The sequence below is a fragment of the Triturus cristatus genome, chromosome 3_1, assembly GCF_964204655.1.
Source record: "Triturus cristatus chromosome 3_1, aTriCri1.1, whole genome shotgun sequence".
Lineage (NCBI taxonomy): Eukaryota > Metazoa > Chordata > Amphibia > Caudata > Salamandridae > Triturus > Triturus cristatus.
Window position 1 is genome coordinate 621,940,525 of NC_140583.1, and position 22,798 is coordinate 621,963,322.

Below are 22,798 nucleotides of genomic sequence, written 5' to 3' on the forward strand. Positions count from 1 at the left end.
ACTCTAAACCAAAGACCATGAAGATAGCTCTTACGGCTAAGAAGATCTCCTGTTGAAATGGTGGAACAAAGAAATTGTTGGGGTCAAATCTTAAGTATAATGTGAAACTGAAGGGTATCCAGGAAGCAACTATAGAGTGTAGGTAAACCAACAAAGTGAAACTACGATAGAGACATAACTTGACTCTGGGGCTGAATGGAATACAGAAACGAAATGCGTGGTTGTGGCACTAAATTGTGCTCCTGGGATAGTGGTGCGTCATTCAGGTGTTGAATCACCGAAGGAGAAGCTAGGAGGGGTGGCGAGACCTTTTCCACTCACTGTTCACCCTTTTCCCTCTCAATGCTCTCCTGGAGATGTTGGCGTGCTGTAATAAGGAGCAGCGTGTATAGGTAGAAGTGGGGAATATAATACAAAGTTATTAAGAAACATGGTCTGCTGTCTCAAACTTTGCAGGGTAAGATTTCCATTTAATTAGGTGTTTTGAACCTTTTATTTAAGGTAAATAAAAAAAAGTTTAAAAATCCACTTGAAACATTTACATCAATAGAACATTTCTAAAATGCTGGGATGATATTGTATAAGGAAATGTCCACGGACTAGTACATGTAAACAAACATTTAAAGACCATTTGTAACATTGTTGACCATTTCCTGTTTCTGTTTATTCTTAAATCAAAATCCTGTCAGCTTTGAATAAAAGATAATCATATATTTATAATGCTGTCCCAACTATATGTATGTCTGTTAAAAACCTAATTAAATCCCACTGAAACCAAAATTAATGGACCTACACCTATATTTGTTTTGTATGTGAAATTTTGCTTCCAAATAATTATGACAATTTTACACAAAAACTCCAAGGAAAAGTAAGAAAATAAATATCAAACTGGCAAAGCACATATGTGAAAACAATATTGACATTGTTGGAGCATTAAACTGATTATACAGTTCTTACCACTGTGTACAGGAAGAGTTCCAAAATCACTGCCCAGTTCTGTTAGCCGCTTCTGAAGCATCTTGTAATGCTAAAAAAGATTATGTGGCAATGACCAAGTATTAGCCAATCAAGGTACAACATTTATCAGCATTTCAAGACATACAATGCATTACTACTAGAGAAGTTAAATATGAAACAGTTAGCTGGCATGTAGATGCCTAGTATTACTATAGTGCAGTAAATATTTTAACCAGATTTCTAAAATAATTGCAATTTTGTAACACCTTGAAAACTCCAGAACAATTACAAGAAAATATGTTGCATACATTGTGAGTTAATGAAGATTAAGGTAATTGTAAAGTAGGTGTAACAAACTTCCTAGCTAAAACAATCCATTTTTGTCAGTAAAGACTAGGAGTGTGTGAAATTATGCCAGTGCAACTGCAAAATCAAACCTGTGTAACATTTATCATACCCAGGTGTGTGCCAAATTTGTCACGCCAATGTCACTAGTGACGTTTTTAACGAGAAAAGAAGGAAACAAACATGTTAGTAAATAAACAAACAAGACATGTGACTCAGAGTTGAGAATTCGGTGCTGCCCTGGAAGTCCAGATGAGGGCTATTTTGAAGCTTTAAGACCAGCCTGGACTCCATGATGTCAGTTACATTTGCTTGAACGCCCCCTTCTGTGCACGGAAGGGTAGTGGCCTTCCTCTGGATTTGTAGAAACAGAATATGGGTGATTTGCCCGTCATCTGCTTATTCTCCCTGAACAGTGCAAGGGCTTTGGTAAGCGTATAAAAGCACCCAGATGGCCATATTCTCATTCCAGCACGGTAGAAAGCATTGACTGGGCCACAGGTCATAACTCCAGCTGACAAGGCCCCCATGGGACTCGGCTTCACCTGTGGGGCCACCATGTTAGAAAGTGTTTGGGGCAGGCTTCTGCAGGCACTGGGAGAGAATCTCTGCTTCAACAAGGTGGAAAGATCTGAGACCCAGGTCAGTGTTCCAGAGTGCACAGGGACATGCTCTCCTGGGCCTGGGCTCCATCTGCCAGGCTTCTAAGTCACAAAGTAACCTGGACCGGGTACTGCAAAGCCCAGAACAGTTCCCCTGATTTGAGGGGGTGGAGAGTTCTGATGGGGATCCGGATCCGAGCTATAGCAGGGCCTGGGGCCCTGGGCCTGGGATCAATCTGCCAGGTTACCTTGTTACTAAGTGCCCAGGACTGATTTCTATGTGGTCCTGGGAGGCCCTCCCTGGTGTACCTGGTGGGAGGCTCTGACCGTGACAGGATCAGAGCTTAAGCAGCCCCAGGTGTTGCAAGTGCCTGGTCGTGGGCTCCCTTCATCACCCAATCATGTTGCAAAGTGCCCAGGAATGGGTTCAACAGGCTTGGGTTGGCTTCCCCTGCTTTGCCAGGATAAGAAGTTCTGACAGGATCTGCTCACCACATTCACTATGAAAAGATGATTAACATCAACCTTGGCTATAGTGATGATATGAGACTATTACAACAGTGGCAATCCTTCAAGCACAATAACTCTCTTACTGGATTGTCTGTCCATTGAAACCCTATTTATTGGTTGCATCAAGAGTAGTATGAGATTAAAGCCTAGAGTCACTACAGAGCTAGAAACTGTGAGCTAGACCCAGCACAGTTAGAAAGGAAGATGCTTTGCTATTAGCAGGGTAGAATAAAATCCTAACTGACGAAGGGACATCTCATCCTCATGCATGTAGAAATGCATACTCAAAATGTTAATCTAAAAAAGCCTTATAATATTAACTTCAAACAATGCAGTCAGAATATGGTATAACTAGAGTTCATTGGCTGGGAATTAAATTAATAAATAGCAATCTTTAGTATATTAGACAGATCTTTATTAACTGCTTGGGTACACCCAAAACAAGCATTAAAAATGCAATAGGTCTCGCATTTACAAGAGTTTGAGCTATTAACATTGCAAATGGCAATGCCTTTTATTTTTATTTTTAAAAGAGAAATAAAAGGCATTGTTATTTACAATGCCAATAGTTTAAACTCGCGTAAATGCGAGGCCCATTGCATTGCAAATGCTTGTCTCGTGCTGGAACTGTAATCCTGCCTTCCTGTCCCTGCCTAGAGGGCAGCTAAGGAATGAGTTTCCCGGAGATAAGACCTGATTTATTAGGAGGTCTTGGAGCTTGACATGAAGGCCCCTTGATGTTTACAATCCCCAGGAGTCGTTTTTAAAACATAAATAAAAGGCCTAGTCATTTACAATGCCAATAGTTGAAAGTCTCGTAAATGCCAGACCTATTGCATTGCAAATGCAAAACACATGATAAACTAGTAAGTAGTGCCATTTAAAAGCAAATAAAGGATAGAAACTGTCTATGAGAGACACAAAAACAAAACCAACTGTTGACACAGAAAACAAACAATCTATAGGGAGAAGATGTGGTCTAAGGGTCAGAGTGGCTTTGGAGCTGGGAACCAGGTTGGAGTCTCGGCATCCCCATAACATCCTGTGATTCTGGGCAAATCACTTAATCTCCCCGTGCCTACCAAAAACAAGACCTATTGACTATGCCAATGCTTGTTGTTTAAGGTTTTCTCAACAGGGTGCTAACTGCACTGAGTTGGGTGATAGCAGCCTTAACAGAAATGCTTCTGTGATAAGCAGCCAATTAGAATGTGGCAGATTTGCAAATGGAGCCGGATATGCGAATCCGCAGTGGTCGATGGGAGAAAAAGCACCTTAGTCTAATGGGGGGATTTAGGTTTTGAACTGGATTCACAAATCCACAGAGGATCCATGAATTAACAGTCAGATATTGCTAAAATGCAGCCTCTTCATACCCAACCGACCACCCTTTTAAACGCTAATTTCTGTAACACTATTGAACGGATTTACATAAAACCAACCAAAGGCAGTTCCTTGAGTAAAGTTCAGCCTTCATGGCAAATTTGGTGTAATTAGTTTACTGTATAGAGGAATAAAGAGCCCCATAGAATTAAAAAGCTGTGGCACTTTTGGGACCCCTTTCCCCTATTTCTTGGCCCTGCTTGACAGATCTGCACTAAACTTACCTTGAAAAACCCCAAATCAATGTACTTTATTGGAATGTTTTGACCCTATTCGTCGATCAGCATCATGGTCATTATGAAAAAAATGGCTTTTCTATGGAAAATCTATGCAGGTGTATATCTCACTGAGCTATCCTACTGGTTCCCTCAGGGTGTCAGCTACTCCCTCGCCTCTGGATCCATCTGACTCACCGGCTCTATGCACCCTCAAGACCAGTAATCAGCTACTCCCCGTCCTCAGCCCACTACCCAAAGGCCGGGTTCCTGCCCTCAGCTCCCTGCATGCCTCTCCCTCCTGGGCCGGGCTGCTCAGAATCGCCCTGCTCTCCCTTCCTACTGCTCCTTAAATGCCCCTCCTGCCCTGCTTCTTATCTAATGTATGTTACCCAGCTGGATTGTTGGTTAGTCTGAAGCCCAGACCCTCCCTACCCAACAATGCTGCAGTGACGGAAAACAAAATGATGGGCCTCTCTGCTGAATGCGAGGATGGGCCCGAGCGTCATTGACCTCCGAGACGTTACGCCCTCGTCTCCCTCTGTGGTTCATGCACCACTTATTCATCGACTTTGTTTAAAGTGCCTTTCTCCAAGGGTGTACGTAGAGGCGATGAACAGACACGCATCGCTGGGAACAAACCCTTTAGCTTTGAATAGGACGCCAGCTTAAGGCAGAGATTGCAAATGTAACATCATGACTTTTTAAGAAGTCGATGAAAGCTCGAAAGAAGGACGGGATGGTCTTGTGGAAGAATCTTGTAATGGGAGAGGACAGACCTGTTTTCCTCTTCTGCCTCGTAAGTCCCACTTCTTCACCCCCTCCCAGCCCAGCCGACTTACCTTTCCCAACCCCTTCCTCCTCCGTACAGGCGGCTCCGGTCTCCAGGGTGCCGGTTTATTGGGCTGTCTGGAGGAAGAACGGGGGGCGCCCGGACTCTTTTCCATCCCGCGAGGCGGAGGAGCGTCTAGGCGCCCCTTTCCTCTCTCGAGTCCTGCTGCTGCAAGTTGTTCCCAGTGCTTCGGAACAGGACCGAGCAGGCAGCAATCATACTGAAGGAGTGATGTGGCCTTGAAGCCCTCGTTCAGACACTGACGCAGAGCCGAGTAGGAAATCCGGAGCTTGAATAAAAACCAGCACATGCCATCACGTATTTGCTGGGCTTTTTCAGCCGAGCCACTTGGACGGCCTTGCCTGTTAAAGGGTTTCTTAAGAAACCTTTTGCGACGAACGAACGCAAAGCAGGCGAGGCCGTCCAAGTGGGACAGCTCAGAAAGCCAAGCACATACGTCACCAACACCTCTTTTCAAATGGCTTGCCACCGTTTACCATAAACGGTGACGCCAGCCAATAGAAAAGAGGGGCAGGGCTTAATGCCCCTTACAGAAAATACCTGTTAACACTAAATCTCGCCAGCGAGACTGCACATGTCTGCGCAGTCTTACGCCAGGCGAGACCTAAAAACAAAGCTAATTTCAATTTACACAGATGAAGCGCTCCCCCAGAAGAAGTAAAGCACTGCTGTTCATTCAGAAAACTGGCCTTCTCCCCCTGTCCCACACAAACCTCAATGATGATGTCAGTAGAGAAACAGACTTGGACAAGGGACCAGAGAGTGCATAGAAGGGAACTGTAGCCACCAAACACTTTATTTCCATCTTTGACTACCATGGGCCATTCCCACAAAAACAGTGCAATTACTGACCTTTGCTTCATCACCAGCAACTTTGACAAAGTCATTGAAGAACTCTCGAGGTAGCTGGCCTCCACTGGGTGGCTGTGCTGCTGCAAAGCGAACAATTATGTCCCAGGAGAGGTCTATGGCCCACTGTTCAATGTTGGCAAGGGAGTGCAGGAGTGCGATCCGGCTGGCCTGGGAAGGTCACAGAGGGGAAAAGTACAAGAACCATTATAGAGCAGTAAAAGAAGTACAACTGAAGTAACTATCTAAACCCAAGATGAAGTCTTCCCTAAAGACGAAAAGCTTTCAGTTAACATAGACTCTAGGGTTCAAAATAAATTCTGTTTCATAGGCACCAAGGCCCAAGCATTTAAAGTCAATTCTGTCCACAATGCACATTAGATGAAAAGCAATGTGTGTAGCATCACCTCCAGTGGATAATAGTGCCACATTAAAAAATTAGTCATGCTAGGACTCTACAAAACATAAATATCTTGGAATTGAGCTAGATGGCAAACGTATAGGATGGCTGACTTAGCAAGATCTGTCACTTGCCTTTGTCAGCACTGAATATCTCCTCCACTAACAACCCTTCATAAGCCAGCTTTTGGAGTCTGTCCAATCTATTTCGGTCTCTCCTGTCATCTCGGACTAAGTCAGTAGCTTTCTCTCCTTTTCAATCTGCCCCAAACTCTGTAAAATATAGTGAACAGCAGGTCTCTGAACTCTCTCTTTTGCTTCTGTATTATCTTCATCCTCTAACCCCTTACCTCCATTACAATGACATGAATCTTTTCATATGTACCAGTCACATCCAGCTCATGAATATGCCACGTTATATAGCATGTTTTTCTAACACATTCGATTACAACGCGATCATTACAACGACTGCGTTGTAACGCATGCCATTACAACGCAATTCGGAACAACAAATTGATCTAGGGGGAGCGCTGGATGTTGGATTAGTATAATTTACAATTCCAACTCCAGTCTGTGCAACAGTAGAGAAGGCATTGGATTTTAAAACACCTTCTGACCCCTAGAGCAAGTCGTTGTTCCGACTTGCGGTGTAATGGCATGCGTTGTTACAACGCGGTCGTTGGAATGACCACATTGTAATGGCATGCGTTGTGTTGCATGCAGTGTAAACAATGTTTCCCCCAGCTCATCTATTGCCAGAACAACTTAGTGGGTGTCGGTTCATCAAATACTGCATAACGTTTGATAGTATTCTAGTGGTGGATGTCCACACATTCTCTCAAAATGTATCCCACAAAATCAGATATTTTCCTGTTACAAAATTAGTGAATAAATGTAGTCAAGTATTTTGCCAATGCCCGTTCCCTACCACTGTGTTGAGGAAACTTGGAATTCTTGTTAACTTAGACCTGCCTTTAGCAGCACAAATCTCAACTGTCCTTTTCTCCCAGCAGGTCTATACTGTAAATGCTGGTGGATATTTGAGGATGGGTTGTGGTTACTGAATTTATTGGCACCTACCCAGCTATACTTTGCAACTGCTACTACTAGTAAATTTGGTCTCTGCACTGGTTGCCTTGAAAAATCAAGTTCCGTTTAAAGTACTCGCCTGGGTCGCCTGATCCTTGATGACTCAGATCCTACCTTCTTAAACAAAGTTAAAAATACCTTCCAAGTTATTCGCAGAATCAGCTACTACCCTTCTCCTCAAAATCCCATGGTAAAGGTTAAGCAGATAGACAGTGTAACGTTTCGCAAAATGATCAAACTTTCCTTTTTTCCACAATGGGAAGTCTATCTTCTGACTATGACCTAGTTCAGCCTTTCTTATCGCTTTTTTCTATTTCAAGCTTGGGGACACCCTGTGGGTGAACATGCATCTTAGAAAATGTTATAATATAACACATCAAGAAAAGGCCAGAGGCTATGAAGTATGCATAGAGTAATAGGTACTCTAGCATTTATGTATGTGACTCAGTTATAGCCGATGGGGTTTAGGAAGTCTCTCCAAATCAGAGAGAGATTATCAGGATTCTGATGTTGGGATGTATGGGCAGAATTAAAACCCGCAATGGGTTGTGTTGTGCTTATCTATTTGGGTGTTTTGTAGAGCACCAGCATTTTGCACTGGAGCCACTTTACAGCAATGTGACTGCCAACGTTGCCTCAGGGACATGTTCAGTCCTTTTTTGGGGAAAGCTATATGTGTGTGCTGAACCCGATAGCCCTCAGCGAGATTTTTTGATAATATCAGGCAAGAGTGGCCTTTTAAATAGCATCTGATCCCTAGCTAGAGGGAAAAGGTAGCCCCAAGTTAAAGATGGTAGCCTTCTTTAAGAGAGATATTTTCAATGCTCTTCTGGAAGACACCCAAGGTGGTCTGGGCTCTTACATGGTTGTAAAAAAGGTCGCAGAGGCATTGTACCATGATGAATGTGATTATTCAACTTGAATTCGCTTATGGCAGATTTTTCTTGTTACAGGGCTGTTGTGAGGGCCCCATTACATAGGCAGCCCATCCCTTTTCTTCCATAAACCTTGTGTATTGTACATAGGAGTTTGAACTCAATTCTGCTGAAGTCAGTCAGATGATCTAATGGCAGGTGTAATATGGTTAGTTTTTCATAGATTATGGCGGTGTATGGCTGCTGAATATGATATTTTTGGGAGTGCTTTTTGGCTGTACGTTATTGATGTTAAAGTCATCTAGTCTTGAAGGTACTGGGCCCTTCCGGGAGTCAACCCAGTGGTTTCTGTTGAAGAGTTGGAGACTATTCCGATCATCCTGTGGCGAATGAGAGGTCGGCAATTAACTGAAGTTAAAGGGTCTTTATAAGCCTATAACATGGATGCTTCCAGACCCACTGAACAGTGTCCTTCTTCCACAGAGATCTCCAGTTCTGGAGGTCTCTCTCAGCTCATGTACCACATCCAGGTCTGGAATGAACATCTGGAGTATTGTGTCCACTTCATTCTCTGATACCACATCTGGAATACAGTGTCCAGTTCTGAAGGCCACAACTTAATCACTGTCCCAACTTTTGTTCTGTAGGCAACTAGTTGAAAAAAGTGTCTAATTCTTGAGACCTCTTCTGGAGTAAAATATACTGTTATGCAAGCCTCAGATGGAGTATTGCATCCATGAAGAAATATCCAGAATCCCGTGTCTGGTTCTGAAAGCCTTCTCTGAACTAGAGTTTGCAGTTCCAATAACCTCAAAGCAGCTACGGTGGCTAGTTTAAATGCCTCTTTTAGAATATTACATTCATTTCTGGAGGACACACTGGGGGTGCTGTGTCCAGTTGAAAAGGTTTCGAATGCTGTGCTTTCTTCCTGGGGCCATTTCTGGAGTACTTGTGTACATTTCTGGATTCCACATCATTAAAACAATAAAGACGATTTAGAGGAAGGCAATTGAATGGCACAGAAATGGTGTTCTGGGAAACCACAAGTCTGTGGATGAAAAAGCTCAAGAAGACATGTGTACACTGGGAGGAAACAGAGAGGGGGCGTTAACAAGTATATTCAAACTCCTAAAGGAAATGAATCAGGCATAAAAGTTTGTCTTTTTCAGTCACATACCATTCTTGCAATTAGAAGTATGAGCCTGAGACATTTTATCACAGAATAGTGTAGTAATAAGCGATAGGGACAAAAGCTGTGCATTAATGTTCCAATGGCCTGGTTCAGAAACACTGCATGAGGGCTTTGTGTCCGGAATACATTTAAGAATAGGCAAGCAGGGTGGCATGGTGATCCTTTCTCATCAATCAGTCTCTTTCAAGACATCCACCTCTTCCCCTGTAGAGTGCGTTTCGCAAATGATTATACTTGTTCACTCAATGACGCGGCCACTCACTAGGGTGCCTCCTTTCCCTCTCTTGATTTTCCCAGGCTCCACGACTGTCATGGTGGTTTTTCTGCTGGGATGAGCTGGAGGCTCCGTCTGCCCAATCTCTTTGATCTGCTCTGTATTCCACAACTCCTGAATCTCATGGGTGAGCCTGGCCTGCAGGGGGGAAACAATCAACAAGAGGCAAACACAGTTACCAAACCAGCCAGAAGAAAGTACAAGGCAAAATACACTATTGATACTTTGTGCCAAACGTCAATCTAGTGTGGATAAATTGTGCACTGCCATATAGCAGCTACAGGCGGATCTAATGAGAACATTTTTATGTCAATCTGTGGTATTTAACTAAAACAAGTAGGTGTTTGTGATCAAAGGCCCTCGTTTAGGTCCGATTGCTAAATAATGTGATCAAACAGTATCAAACTCAGGAGATTCAGTGTAAATATTGAGGAATACCCTGCAGTCATTTTATCATGTTTACCGCATTTATAACCATGTTATTGCTATCCGACCCTTGCTGGTGGTAAGAGGTCATAGATTTTCAGTGACGTGATACGCTATATCTGCAGTATAATCACAGTATTACTGCATTACTGAAAATTTGCGTTTATGTCAGATGTAGGAATATGATTGGATACTTTGATGGCCTTCACAATAAATCTTCGGAAATCCTATGTAATAGTTAATGCAATTATGTTCCTATTTATTGTAGACCTTATTTGCCATTAAAGCAGCAATCTATGTGAGGACGAAAGAAGAAATATTGGCATTTTATACGTTTATGTTTTTTACGGGGCTAATAGTCTCCCTCCCCCCACATTCTGTCAGTGTATCATGAAGTAGTAAATTGTGGTACTAGGAAGATGAGCAGCTCCTCTTGTGTGCAGACTGGTTTTGCCTCCCTGTGCCTGGCTGGTGTATTACTATTAATCAAGTGGCCTTCTTGAAATTGTGACTTTCCTTAAAGACTGAAACTTAAACGATTCCTTTATAATGAAAATGTGAAATTCTGGTAAACCAACAGTTCTTACATCTACAAGGTTTTTTAATATTTGTAGAAACATAAGTGATTAAGACAGTGCTGCATTTAAATTGGAAATGTTGCACATTTTCATGCTGAGAACGTTGGGGTGCACAGATCACCATTGCGCAAAGGTAGAATGCTGCTAATCATCATAATGCAAACCGAAGAATGCAGCATAAAAACATAAGGCAAAAATGGAAATACCATCATACAAGCAATCTGAAAACGTGAGAATAGTGCACAAAAGCATTCTTCAAATGAGGGAGTGCAACACATCAGCATCCTGCAAATGAGGGAGTACCACACATCAGCACCCTGCAAATGAGGGAGCACCACACATCAGCACCCTAAAATTGAAAGAGTGCCACAAAACAGCATCCTGTCACGCTGGGAGCTGCACCGACACCCACCAACCACGCACGCAACCTGGGGTTCATCCTGGACTCAACACTATCAATGACCCAGAAAGTCAACACCGTCTCCTCCTCCTGCTTCAACACCCTCTACAGATGGATCCCCACCGGAACCAGAAGGACGGTCACCCAAGCCCTCGTCAGCAGCAGGCTGGACTACGGCAACGCCCTATAAGCGGGAACCAAGGCCAAACTCCAGAGAAGACTTCAACGCATACAGAACGCCACCGCTCGCCTCATCCTCGACATACCCCGCCACAGCCACATCACTGGCCACCTGAGAGACCTGCACTGGCTCCCCGTCAACAAGAGGATCACCTTCAAGCTCCTCACCCACGCTCACAAAGCACTCCACAACACCGGACCAACATACCTCAACAAACGACTCACCTTCTACACCCCGAACCGCCAGCTCCGCTGACCTCGCCCTCGCCACCGTTCCTCGCATCCACCGAACAACCACCGGCAGCAGATCATTTTCCCACCTCGCTGTCAAGACATGGAACACCCTCCCCATCCACCTGCGACAGACCCAGGACCTGCTGACCTTCAGGAGACTTCTCAAGACCTGGCTGTTCGAGCAGTAGCTGCGCCCTCGCCTCTCAGCACCTTGAGACCCTCACGGGTGAGTTGTGCGCTCTACAAATGAATGATTGATTGATTGATTGTAAATGAGAGTGCCTCACACCAGCATCCTGCAAAAGTGGAAATCTGTCACACCTGTATACTGCAAGCCTACGCGACACTTCAACCTAGTGCAACAAAGCCAATATTGCAGTGCAGCATATTACACGTGTAAGACTGCTACACATCATCATACAGCAAACCTTAGTCCAAAACATCAGCTCACTGCAAACATGGCAAATGTCAATTGAGCAGGAAAGAAATTGGCAGTCCTGCCTCAGTGTGAACCAACAGTATGTAGAACAATTCCCAGCATTGCACAACCTTTATTATTTAGAAAACAGAAAGCGACCAGAGAGGTAGAAGAGAGAGAAGGAGAAAGAGAATGGATGGGTGGAAAGACAGATTGCACGAGGAGACAAAGGGAGTGGGGCAGGTGTGAGCATTTTCGCCAAGGATGCTTTTGGTTTCCCAGTCGGGCCCTACAGTAAATTATGTAGACCTTCTCCCAAAAGAAGAGGTCTCCTTCGGCATCACATCTTCACAAACCTGTGGGCAAGAGAAAGGGTCGCCTGCTGGCACTGCATCTGCATAAACCTTCTTGGAATAGAAAGAGTCACATACTGGCACCTCCACAGACCTACTAAACCTCTGGTCTGTGATGGAAACTTCAGAAGTGTTTGAAAAGCCACGCCAGGCGTGGCGAATGCTGTGCAATACCACACTAATAAATACATTTTGAACCCCAAAATATTTTTAGACTATGCTTGGCCCATTAGAGATTCCAATTACTTACAATTTCTATCAATTGGCAAACTTATTGCCTTGTGAGTTAATTTTACATCCTAAAATGTTTTTAAAAAAATCAAATAAAACATTATTAGAAGATCTGGCTGGATCCCAAAAAAACAAATATCAGCGGGGAACTTGATTTTAACCTAAAATTTCACAAACATGATATTTTTTAACAATATTGCTTGCAACTTGCACGTGATTCAATAACAAAACTGAAGAAAAAGGCAACACGAAAACCCTTGAGGTCCGTAACTTTAAAGAGACATTCAGTGAAAGGATCCAACTAGATATTATATTTGTTGAAGCTTCAGAAAAAAAGGGGAGACAAAATACGAAATAATTCCCATAACAATTTCTAGATAGAACCCATTAATGGGGTCATATACTTTCTCTGCATCAACAAAAATAATAGCACACGAAAAGAGTAACTGAGGTTAATTAGTAACACAGACCAAATCTCTTACATCAACATACCAATATATGCCATTAATAAAATCTGCTTGCCTGGAATGATTACACAGGGCATAACATAACCTCTTCCAGTAATGAAAACATTTTAGCAAAAAGCTTAATTTGAACAATTAATAAAGAAATCAGTCGATTTTCATTGTCGATTAGCACAGTCCTCTCTGAGTTGGGCGATCAATGTTATCAACGCTGTCCATATAGATAGGCAATCAGCCAGATTTTTTTGTCTCAATGCAAACTTTTCACGTTAAAGGTCCTAGGATTTTGAAACATGCTTGAGGAAATGTGCAGGATACAAATTCACCCGGCAAATGGAGGGATATCCGTTTCTTTCAGACATTTTGATATGTCACAGACCATTGAGCAGCACAATGCTTCAAAGAGAACAATTTTTACTGAAGCAAAAGTATCTTAAACATGGGGCAAAGTACACAGGATGGAGATAAGACTGTAACACTTCCTCTCAGAACTCATTTTGCAAACCCCCTGTTGTCGAAAAGATATTTGCCCACATCACTCCACCTTGCCGGCTTGAACATTTACAAAACCAGCCGCATTATCTACAAAGCCATCACCACCAGCAACCCTGCCTGTTTGGCTGTCAACCTTTCCATGCCAGTGCCTCTTGGCACAGCTGCAGCAAGGACATAATCACACTGGCGATAAAGTGTAAAACAGAAAAAAATAAGGCGCCACCCCGTCTCCATCTATGCACCTAGGATCTGGAACAACATCCCTGTGTCCATAAGGTCAGCTCCGACTCTGCTCTAATTTAGGAGAGAGCTGATGCACCTCTTTAAAGAGCACTGCAGAATCTTACAGTAACAGTCCGCTTCCGCTCTGCTCTCAGAGCTGAGCTATCCCCCTCCAATCATTCCTTTATCTGTACCTTTGACCCTATAGTTTGGTCCACTGCTTTTTGGCGAGCTTCGTGCTATATAAATGCCACTTACACACGTACACAGCAAATTTATCAATGATATTTCCTTGGCCATATTTTAATATTTATCCATTCAGACCTTTCTTTTTTTTTTTTTTTTAATAAACAATTTTATTGATGAACAACAACCTTCCAGGCATTACAGAATCAGCAGTGGCAAAGCAAGAATCAGTTTGAATTAGACGTACATCAATTATACAGAGTGAGAGGATACTTAACACCTTGCTTAGTGCTGTATTGAGTCTTCTTTGGAGGTGGATAACATCTGAACAGTTTACAAAAACCCCTGGTAATATGTGTGAACCCTCCATGTCGCAGAGCTCTAACGGCGTACACCCGGTGGGACAGGTGTTCCTATCCCATCCTGTAGAGGCAGTAGTGTCCGCCTCTCCCTCCTCAACTCCACCGTAGGGGAGATGCATATATCGCCCCTATACTTATTCCACTTCCCCCATTTACTGTCCCATTTTTGGGGGCAACCGCACCCCTTGAACACTGTCTTTTCAGCCACCATAGCGTAGTCCATATCAGAGGCCCAGTCTCTCACCTGTGGCAGCAAACCTGAACCCCATTTTTGGGCGATGTTACGTTTGGCTATAATCCAACCCATTGTTACCCAGGATTGTTCCATCTGGGTAAGGTCTGTTGCGTCCGAGATGTTAACGAGGCAAGTCTTGGGGAAGGGATGAACGGGTTTGCCGCAAGCCCTGGACATTTGTCGGGTAAGGTCTATCCCATACTTTTGTATGTGGTGGCAGTCCCAGAGTATGTGTTTGAACATGCCAGTCTGGTTGCAGTGTCTAAGGCAGAGAGCGTCCGTCCTCCTACCCAACCTAAACAATAATGAGGCATCAAAGTAAACCTTGTGGAGTACCTTTAACTGGACAAGTCGTAGCCTCTGTGGAATCGCCACCTCCCGAGGGGAGGCGAACGCATCTCTCCAATCATCATCCTCCATCACACCAAGGTCCTGCTCCCAGCCCACTCTTAGATTCAGCATCGGGTCAATCCGGTTATTTACTAATTTCTTATAGGTTATGGATATTGCCTTGCGGTCCATCGGGTCTAATAAGAGTCGATACTCCAGGGGGGATGAGTCTGGAAGGGGGCAATCTCGGGGGAGGGCTGAGTCAATCGCATGGCTGATTTGTAGATATCTAAAGGTCTTCGTAGGAGCGAGTTGGTATTTCGCTTGTAGATCTGTGAACGTGGCTTTCCTACCCTTAACCCAAAGGTCCCCAAACCTGGAAATTCCAATCATGTCCCACTTGTCGAATCCTGGGCATGCACTAAGGTGTCCTAAAAGATCCGGCTCCCATAGCGGAGTAGCCTTCGTGAGACAGTTGTGCCACCCCAACTTACGTTGTACCGTGTGCCACGCTTCGACCGTACGGGCCGTGGGGCCAGTCAGACGCAATTTACGGGGATTGGTGTAGAGAGCCCTATTGTAACCCCCCCTTCCCATCAGCCAGTGGTCCGTGTGGAAATTGGGATCTTCGTGAGAGCCAAATGCCCATCTATTGATGGGTGCCAGTTGCGACGCCTGGTAGTAAAGGCGCACATCTGGCAGCCCTATACCCCCGTCATACCACCCCAGGTGAGTTTAGTTATAGCAATTCTAGGGGCCCGACCGTCCCAGAGCAAGTCCCGTACCACCCCTTCGATTTGGGAAAAGTAGGAGTCAGACACCCGGTATGGGGCATTCTCCAGGGCATATAAAAAGCGCGGAAGCGCAAGCATCTTAAACAGGGAGGCGCGTCTGTTAGACCTGTCAGCCCTTTGGGTGGTCCCTCCTCATCATTATTTATTTTGTCCCACTTTTGCCTCAAACCCTGTTTGAATTTTTCCTTTTTGGGAACCACCAGACTTTTTAGTGTTGCTGCAGATTCAGGGAGCCATTTTACCTACCCCTGAAACTTCTGTCTGAGGGCCTGAAGCACAAAATGGTGGCCACCTGTGACATCACCAGCATCCACTGGAACCTACCAGCACCTTCCAGAACATTCCAGAACCCTGTGACAGTTGGAGGCGGTTTAGAATGTTGGGAAGCTAAGACAGAGAGTTGGCAGTTGGAGCTGGCAGTTGGCACCTGACTGGTGAAGAGTGAGCAGCAAAAACGTGAAGGAGGAAGGAGTGAAGCAGCAGGGGTGGAAACTTGTGCCTGGAGTGGGGTCCATAAACCCACCCTTGATACTAGTCCCTACTGACGGAGCCCAGCCTAGAGCCCTGTGTGGGAAGAAGTCAGAAAAACCATCCTGAGGACCTGGACAGCAGGAACAGGCCTTAGAGACAGGAGAACAGCAAGATCCTGACCTGGAAGCTGGTTTCCCTGAAGTCCGACGTCGAGTAGCCTAAGACCTGGAGCCCGAGGTGGAGAAGCGGCGCTGACTGGAAAAGCAGACGTCGTACCCGGAGCCGCCAGAGGTCGAGAGAGGGCGCCGTCAGAGGTCGTGAGGAATACCAGAGGTCGAGGAGGAAGTCACCCGAGGTCGAGTGAGCGGCGTCATCGGAGGAGTGAAGTCCGCCCTCCGGAGTCGTCGGAGACCGAGGTGAAGGGTAACGGAGGTCGGGAGTGAGGATCGCACTCCGGAGCCGCCGGAAGTCGACATCGAGGCAAGGCCGGCCGACGTCATCGAAGCCGAGGTCGCCATCGGACCGGAGCCGCCCGAAGTCGACATCGAGTAAGACTGCCCGACGCCATCGAATCGGAGGTCGAGATCGAACCGAGGCCGCTGACATCGAGACCGGATCCGCCTGCCGGCGTCGTCAAAGAACTGACATTGTGCCGAGGCCGCCGACATCGAACCGGAACCGCCTCACGGCATCGATACGACTCCAGCGGCGTCGGAGCATCAGAAAAAGGGCAGTAAGTGGAGTAGAGGGCGCCTAAGGCCCTGTGGAGACCTGAGAGACTGCTCTAAGGGGCTAGGGAGGTGTTGGAACCAACCTGACTGTGCCAGGGATGAACTGGGACTAATCTAGAGAAGTTGTGTGGAGAGAGAGAGCCAGGTCTCTGGTATTTTCCCCCTATATCTACCTCAGTTTAGGCCTCAGCCTTGACCAAGCCAGGGAGTAGACACCCCCAAGCCTTCCACATCCCCACAAGCTGTGCCTGGGCCAAATCAGCCCTTAGGAATTCAAAAGTGATCTGATTCCATGAGTGTCACCGTCAGCTTTTAAGTATTTATTAGGGGCACTGTATTTATTGTATTTAACCTATTTATTGTTCCACTGTATTTATTGGTCCACAGTATTTATTGATGCACAATATTTATTGGTTGCAGTATTTATTGCCTCAGAATATTTAATTGCCTGTCTGTATTGCACTTTTATTTATGCCTTCAGTATTTATGATCACCCCTATTTATTGAATCATTAAGCCAGTATTTATTTGTCCTGCACTTTCTAAAAAGTTTGTATATTGTGATTGTTATTTATTTTCTCCAATCAGCAACTAAGAGAAAAAGGAGATAAAGAAAGATATTTTCATAATTTTTACGGTGTAGAGTCGTTTTTGGAACGGATGCACGCATGGTTATTGTTTGGGTATGTTGTATGCTTAGCACGGAGCCTGATTCCTGACCACTCGAGCCAAGCTACCACAGTGTGTCCGGGAGACCACCACCACCCCTTCTAGTGTGGGAGTGGTTTTCCAACATAAATTGGTGTTCAGTGGTGGGATAGAGCTGTGCCTACGCATACTCAACAATAACTGTGGGTAGTCCATAGGCCTACACCGGGAGTTTTCTCAAAAGCGGCCTTCCTAATTGTGGGTTTTTGTTTTTTCCAAATTTACTCTGGTGGTGGGAGGAGGTATTATTAAAGGTACCCCCCTGCATAGTTACTGCACAAAAACCTGTCCTCTAACCTGAGTGGGCAAGATGGAGTTTGTACTAGAAAATCTAGAAACGTACACTGTGGCCCAACTCAGGGAGTTTTGCCAGCGGGAGGGGGTGTACTGTCCCCCAGGAGCAAAGAAGGGTGCACTCCAAACCAGCTTAAGGGCTTGGGGGGAGGCACGCCGAGAAAGCAAGGCTGAGGAGGAAGACAGGGATGGAGAGCCTGATACCGAGGGGGCTGAGATGTACCAACCTGAGGTGGGGAACCTGTCAGCAGGGCCCAGAACCATTTCTAGGAAGGGCAGCAGTGCCTCTAGTGGTGGCTTGTCTGAGGTGGAGTTAACAGACCGGAGGGAGAAAAGACAGCTCACATGGGACTTAGCAAGGCTGGAGAAGGAGAAGGAGGAGCAGAGGATGGCCCATGAATTACGACTGAAAGAAATAGATCTTCAGATCTTGAGAATCGGGGCACAACCTGTTCCTAATGGTGGCAGCCAAACCCAAGAGATCACCAGGGAACCTAAACCATACCTGCCAAAGGACATAGTAGCTAGCTATGGAGTGGGCGACGATATCGCCAAGTGGCTAGCGGCCTATGAGGTCTCATTGAGGGCCCATGGGGTTCCAGAGAAGTACTGGGGAGGGGGATTGTACAAGTACATGCCTCCAGCTGGTAGGGATGCTTTATTGGCCCTTGAGGAGGATGAGCAGACCCACTACCCCACCATGAAACTGGCGCTCATCAGAAAGTTTGGACTAACACCTGAAAAGTACAGACAGAAGTTCAGGGGTAGTCACAAACTGGGCACGCAGAATTGGGTGGACTTCCTGGACTATGCAAAGAAGGCACTGGAAGGTTGGATTCAGGGCAGTGAAGTGAGGAACTACGAGGGGTTGTTTGACCTAGTACTGAAGGAACACCTGCTCGAGAAATGTTTCCCTGAACTGCGGCAACACCTGGTGGATAGCAAGCTGACCAGTCCCCGGAAGCTTGCTGAGGAGGCGGACATTTGGGCTAGTACCCGGGTGTCCACAAGGGGGACTGGAGGGGATACTCAAAAGGCCGGACAGGGCGCCCCCCAGAAGAAAGAGGGAGGGGAAAAGAAAAAGGAGTTCTCCAAAGGCCCCCAAAATAACTTCCAAGGGAAGGGAACAGGATTCACCCCTAGGGCTAACCCGCCCGGAAACCCTAATCCTGGCCGGAGTCAGCAGCCAAGGGTTGTCCATTGCTATGAGTGCGGTGGCGTTGGACACTATAAAGGAGATCCGAAGTGCTTGAAACGACCACCCCCTCCCATTGGAGGAAAGACCCCCGGAGTAGCTAGTGTAGTGCTCGGGGAGGAGATGCCCTTAACTAAGGGAAGGGAGTGGGCGGGTGTCACTTTAGTGTCCCTGGGAGAACGGGAGATGGTTCCTAAGATCCAGGTGCCCGCAAATACCGCAAAGTATGGGCAATGGGTCACCATCAACGGCCAAAGAGGGGAGGCTCTGAGAGACACAGGAGCCAGTATGACTATGGTGCGTAGCCAACTGGTGTCTCCAGAGCAGGTAATTCCCGATGTACTCCACCCAGCCGCGATGGCTGACGGCAGAACAGGCCACTATCCAGTGGCCGAGGTTCCCTTTGAATGGGGGGGGGTTGCAGGTTCACTTCGAGTTGCCGTAAGCCCTGCCGTGCCAGTCGATTGTCTGCTGGGGAATGACATGGAGCACAACGCTTGGAAGGAGGTGGAATACCGGACTCACACCGAAATGCTGGGTACACCTGACTGGGCCTGTGTTAGCACAAGGTCCACGACTACCCGAAGAGGGAGTTCATTTCGGCTGGAGCCTGGAACAAAGGCCCAGCCAGCTGCCAGTCAAGGGAAGAACCGAGGACAGGAGGAGCCTGCCTCGGCGTCCCCACCCCGTAGGACGGATAGGCCACCGGAGGTGGTGGACCAGGAGTCTGCGGTGGGGGACGTTACCAACCTGGAGGACCTACCCATCCCGGCCGAGTGGCACGTGGAGGGAGGCCCGTCCAGGGAGGAATTCTGCCAGGGCCAGAGGGAGTGCCCTACCCTTGAGGGGCTGAGGCGACAGGCCGAAGCCCAGGCAGCAGGGAACGTTGAAGGGAACTACAGTGTTTACTGGGAGGATGGCCTCCTCTACAGTGAACCCAAGGCACCCCTACACGGATCGTCACGAGCCTTGGTAGTCCCTCAACGTTATCGAGCCTTCCTTCTGGAGTTGGCTCACGAGATACCATTGGCAGGACACCTGGGGCAAGACAAGACCTTCGCCCGTCTTGTCCCACACTTTTATTGGCCTCAGATGAAAGTGTCGTCCGATACCTACTGCCGGACATGTGTGTCTTGCCAAGCCAGTGGGAAAACAGGGGTGAAGCTGAAAGCTCCCCTGGAACCACTTCCTGTCGTTAGCACCCCCTTTGAAAGGGTGGGCATCGACATTGTGGGTCCGTTAGATCCACCAACTACAGCTGGTCACAGGTTTATCCTGGTTCTGGTGGATCATGCCACACGGTACCCAGAGGCAATACCTCTGAGGACCATAACAGCACCTGTTGTGGCAAGGGCCCTGATGGGAATCTTTACCCGAGTGGGTTTTCCCAAGGAAGTTGTGTCCGACAGGGGGACCAACTTCATGTCAGCGTATATGCGGGCAATGTGGAAGGAGTGTGGAGTGACATACCGGTTCACCACTCCTTACCACCCCCAGACAAATGGTCTGGTGGAGAGGTTTAACAAAACCTTGAAGGGCATGATCAGAAGTCTGCCTGAAAGCCTGCGGAGGAAATGGGACGTCCTCCTACCCTGTTTACTTTTTTCCTACAGGGAAGTGCCACAGAAGGGAGTGGGCTTCAGCCCCTTCGAGCTTCTGTATGGGCACCCTGTACGTGGACCTCTCAACCTGGTGAGAGACGGATGGGAAAGAACTCCCAGAAAGCTTCCCCAGGATGTGGTGAGCTACATGCTGGCCTTCCGGAGCCAAATGGCTAAGTTGTGGAAGCAAGCTTCTGACAACTTGGAAGCCAGCCAAGCAGTGATGAAGGCGTGGTATGACCACAATGCTCACCCGGTGGAGTTGGAGCCTGGCCAGAAGGTGTGGGTGATCGAACCAGGAGAGCTTAGTGCCCTCCAGGATCGCTGGTCAGGACCCTTTGAGGTGTTGGAGAAGAAGGGTAAGGCTACCTACTTGGTGGACCTGAAGACCCCTCGTCAGCCCCTGCGGGTGCTGCATGCCAACCGCCTCAAACCCCACCACGAGAGGCCCGAAGTCATCTTGATGATGGTGACTGACGGAGGAGAGGACGTGGAAAGCGAGCCTCTCCCTGATCTGTTTGCGTCTCAAGAGAAGGATGGGTCGGTGGAGGGAGTGATTCTCTCCCCATCTCTAACTCCTGAACAGCAGGAGGACTGTCGCCAGGTCCTGGGGCAGTACTCCTCGTTGTTCTCCCTTGTCCCGGGTAGGACTCACCTGTGCGTCCATGACGTGGACACAGGAGACAGCCCACCTGTGAAGTCCAAGATCTACCGGATGTCAGACAAGGTGAAGGCCAGCATTCATAGTGAAGTCACTAAGATGCTGGAGCTAGGAGTGATCGAACCTTCTAGCAGCCCCTGGTCCAGTCCGGTGGTGTTAGTACCAAAAGCTACACCACCGGGTGCCCAACCAGAACTGAGGTTCTGTGTGGACTATCGGGGACTGAATTCAGTGACCAAAACTGATGCTCATCCGATCCCTAGGGCGGATGAATTGATTGACCGGCTGGGAGCTGCCCAATATCTAAGTACCTTTGACCTTACTTCTGGGTACTGGCAGATCTCTTTGACTGATGGAGCAAGGGAAAGGTCAGCCTTCTCCACGCCCAATGGCCACTACCAGTTCTGTGTGATGCCCTTTGGGCTCAAGAACGCACCTGCCACGTTTCAGCGCCTGGTAAACCAGATCCTCACCGGAATGGAGAGTTTCTCTGCTGCTTATCTGGATGACATAGCCGTCTTCAGTAACAGCTGGGAGGATCACTTGCGTCACCTGCAAGCTGTTCTCCAGGCCCTGAGACAAGCTGGATTGACGATCAAGGCCAGCAAGTGCCAGATCGGGCAGGGGTCGGTAGTGTACCTTGGACACTTGGTGGGTAGGGGAGCGGTGCAACCCCTCCAGGCGAAGATCGAGGCCATCATGGCCTGGGAACCCCCCAAGACACAGACTGAGGTCCGAGCATTTTTGGGCCTCACGGGATACTACCGCCGCTTCGTGAAGGGGTACGGTACCATCGTAGCCCCCCTCACGGAGCTCACGTCCAAGAAACAACCTCGACGGGTAGTCTGGACGGAGGCTTGTCAGCAAGCCTTTGAGAGATTGAAGAAAGCCATGTGCGAGGCCCCGGTCTTAAGGGCCCCAGACTTTTCCAAGGAGTTCATTGTCCAGACAGATGCATCAGAACATGGCATTGGGGCAGTGTTATCGCAACTCAACGAAGAGGGTCTGGATCAACCCGTGGTCTTCCTATCCCGGAGACTACTTCCCAGGGAACAGAAGTGGAGTGCAATAGAGCGTGAAGCCTTTGCAGTGGTATGGGCTCTGAAGAAGTTGCGGCCATACCTGTTTGGCTCGCACTTCCTAGTTCAGACCGACCACAGACCCCTTCGTTGGCTGATACAAATGAAGGGGGAGAATCCCAAGTTGTTGAGGTGGTCTATTTCCCTACAGGGGATGGACTTTCAGGTGGAACATCGGCCTGGAGTGGACCACGCCAATGCAGACGGTCTCTCAAGGTATTTCCGCCTTAGTGATGAGAACTCCCAAGGGGTTGGGTAGCTCTCCCCACTTTCAGCTGGGGGGGGGACGCGTGTTAGACCTGTCAGCCCTTTGGGTGGTCCCTCCTCATCATTATTTATTTTGTCCCACTTTTGCCTCAAACCCTGTTTGAATTTTTCCTTTTTGGGAACCACCAGACTTTTTAGTGTTGCTGCAGATTCAGGGAGCCATTTTACCTACCCCTGAAACTTCTGTCTGAGGGCCTGAAGCACAAAATGGTGGCCACCTGTGACATCACCAGCATCCACTGGAACCTACCAGCACCTTCCAGAACATTCCAGAACCCTGTGACAGTTGGAGGCGGTTTAGAATGTTGGGAAGCTAAGACAGAGAGTTGGCAGTTGGAGCT

General features: G+C 47.2%; 1 protein-coding gene across 1 annotated transcript in view; it reads right to left on the bottom strand.

Annotated features, from left to right (window-relative positions):
• The window catches only part of LOC146860652 (uncharacterized), a 172,781-nt gene that overhangs the window by 58,604 nt on the left and 91,379 nt on the right, over positions 1-22,798 (bottom strand). The window contains exons 6-8 of the mRNA XM_085644579.1: positions 9,532-9,681; positions 5,718-5,885; positions 958-1,027 (exon numbers count right to left, since the gene is read on the bottom strand). Coding sequence (XP_085500705.1) covers positions 958-1,027; positions 5,718-5,885; positions 9,532-9,681 — 388 coding nt within the window. The remainder of the gene's footprint in view (positions 1-957; positions 1,028-5,717; positions 5,886-9,531; positions 9,682-22,798) is intronic.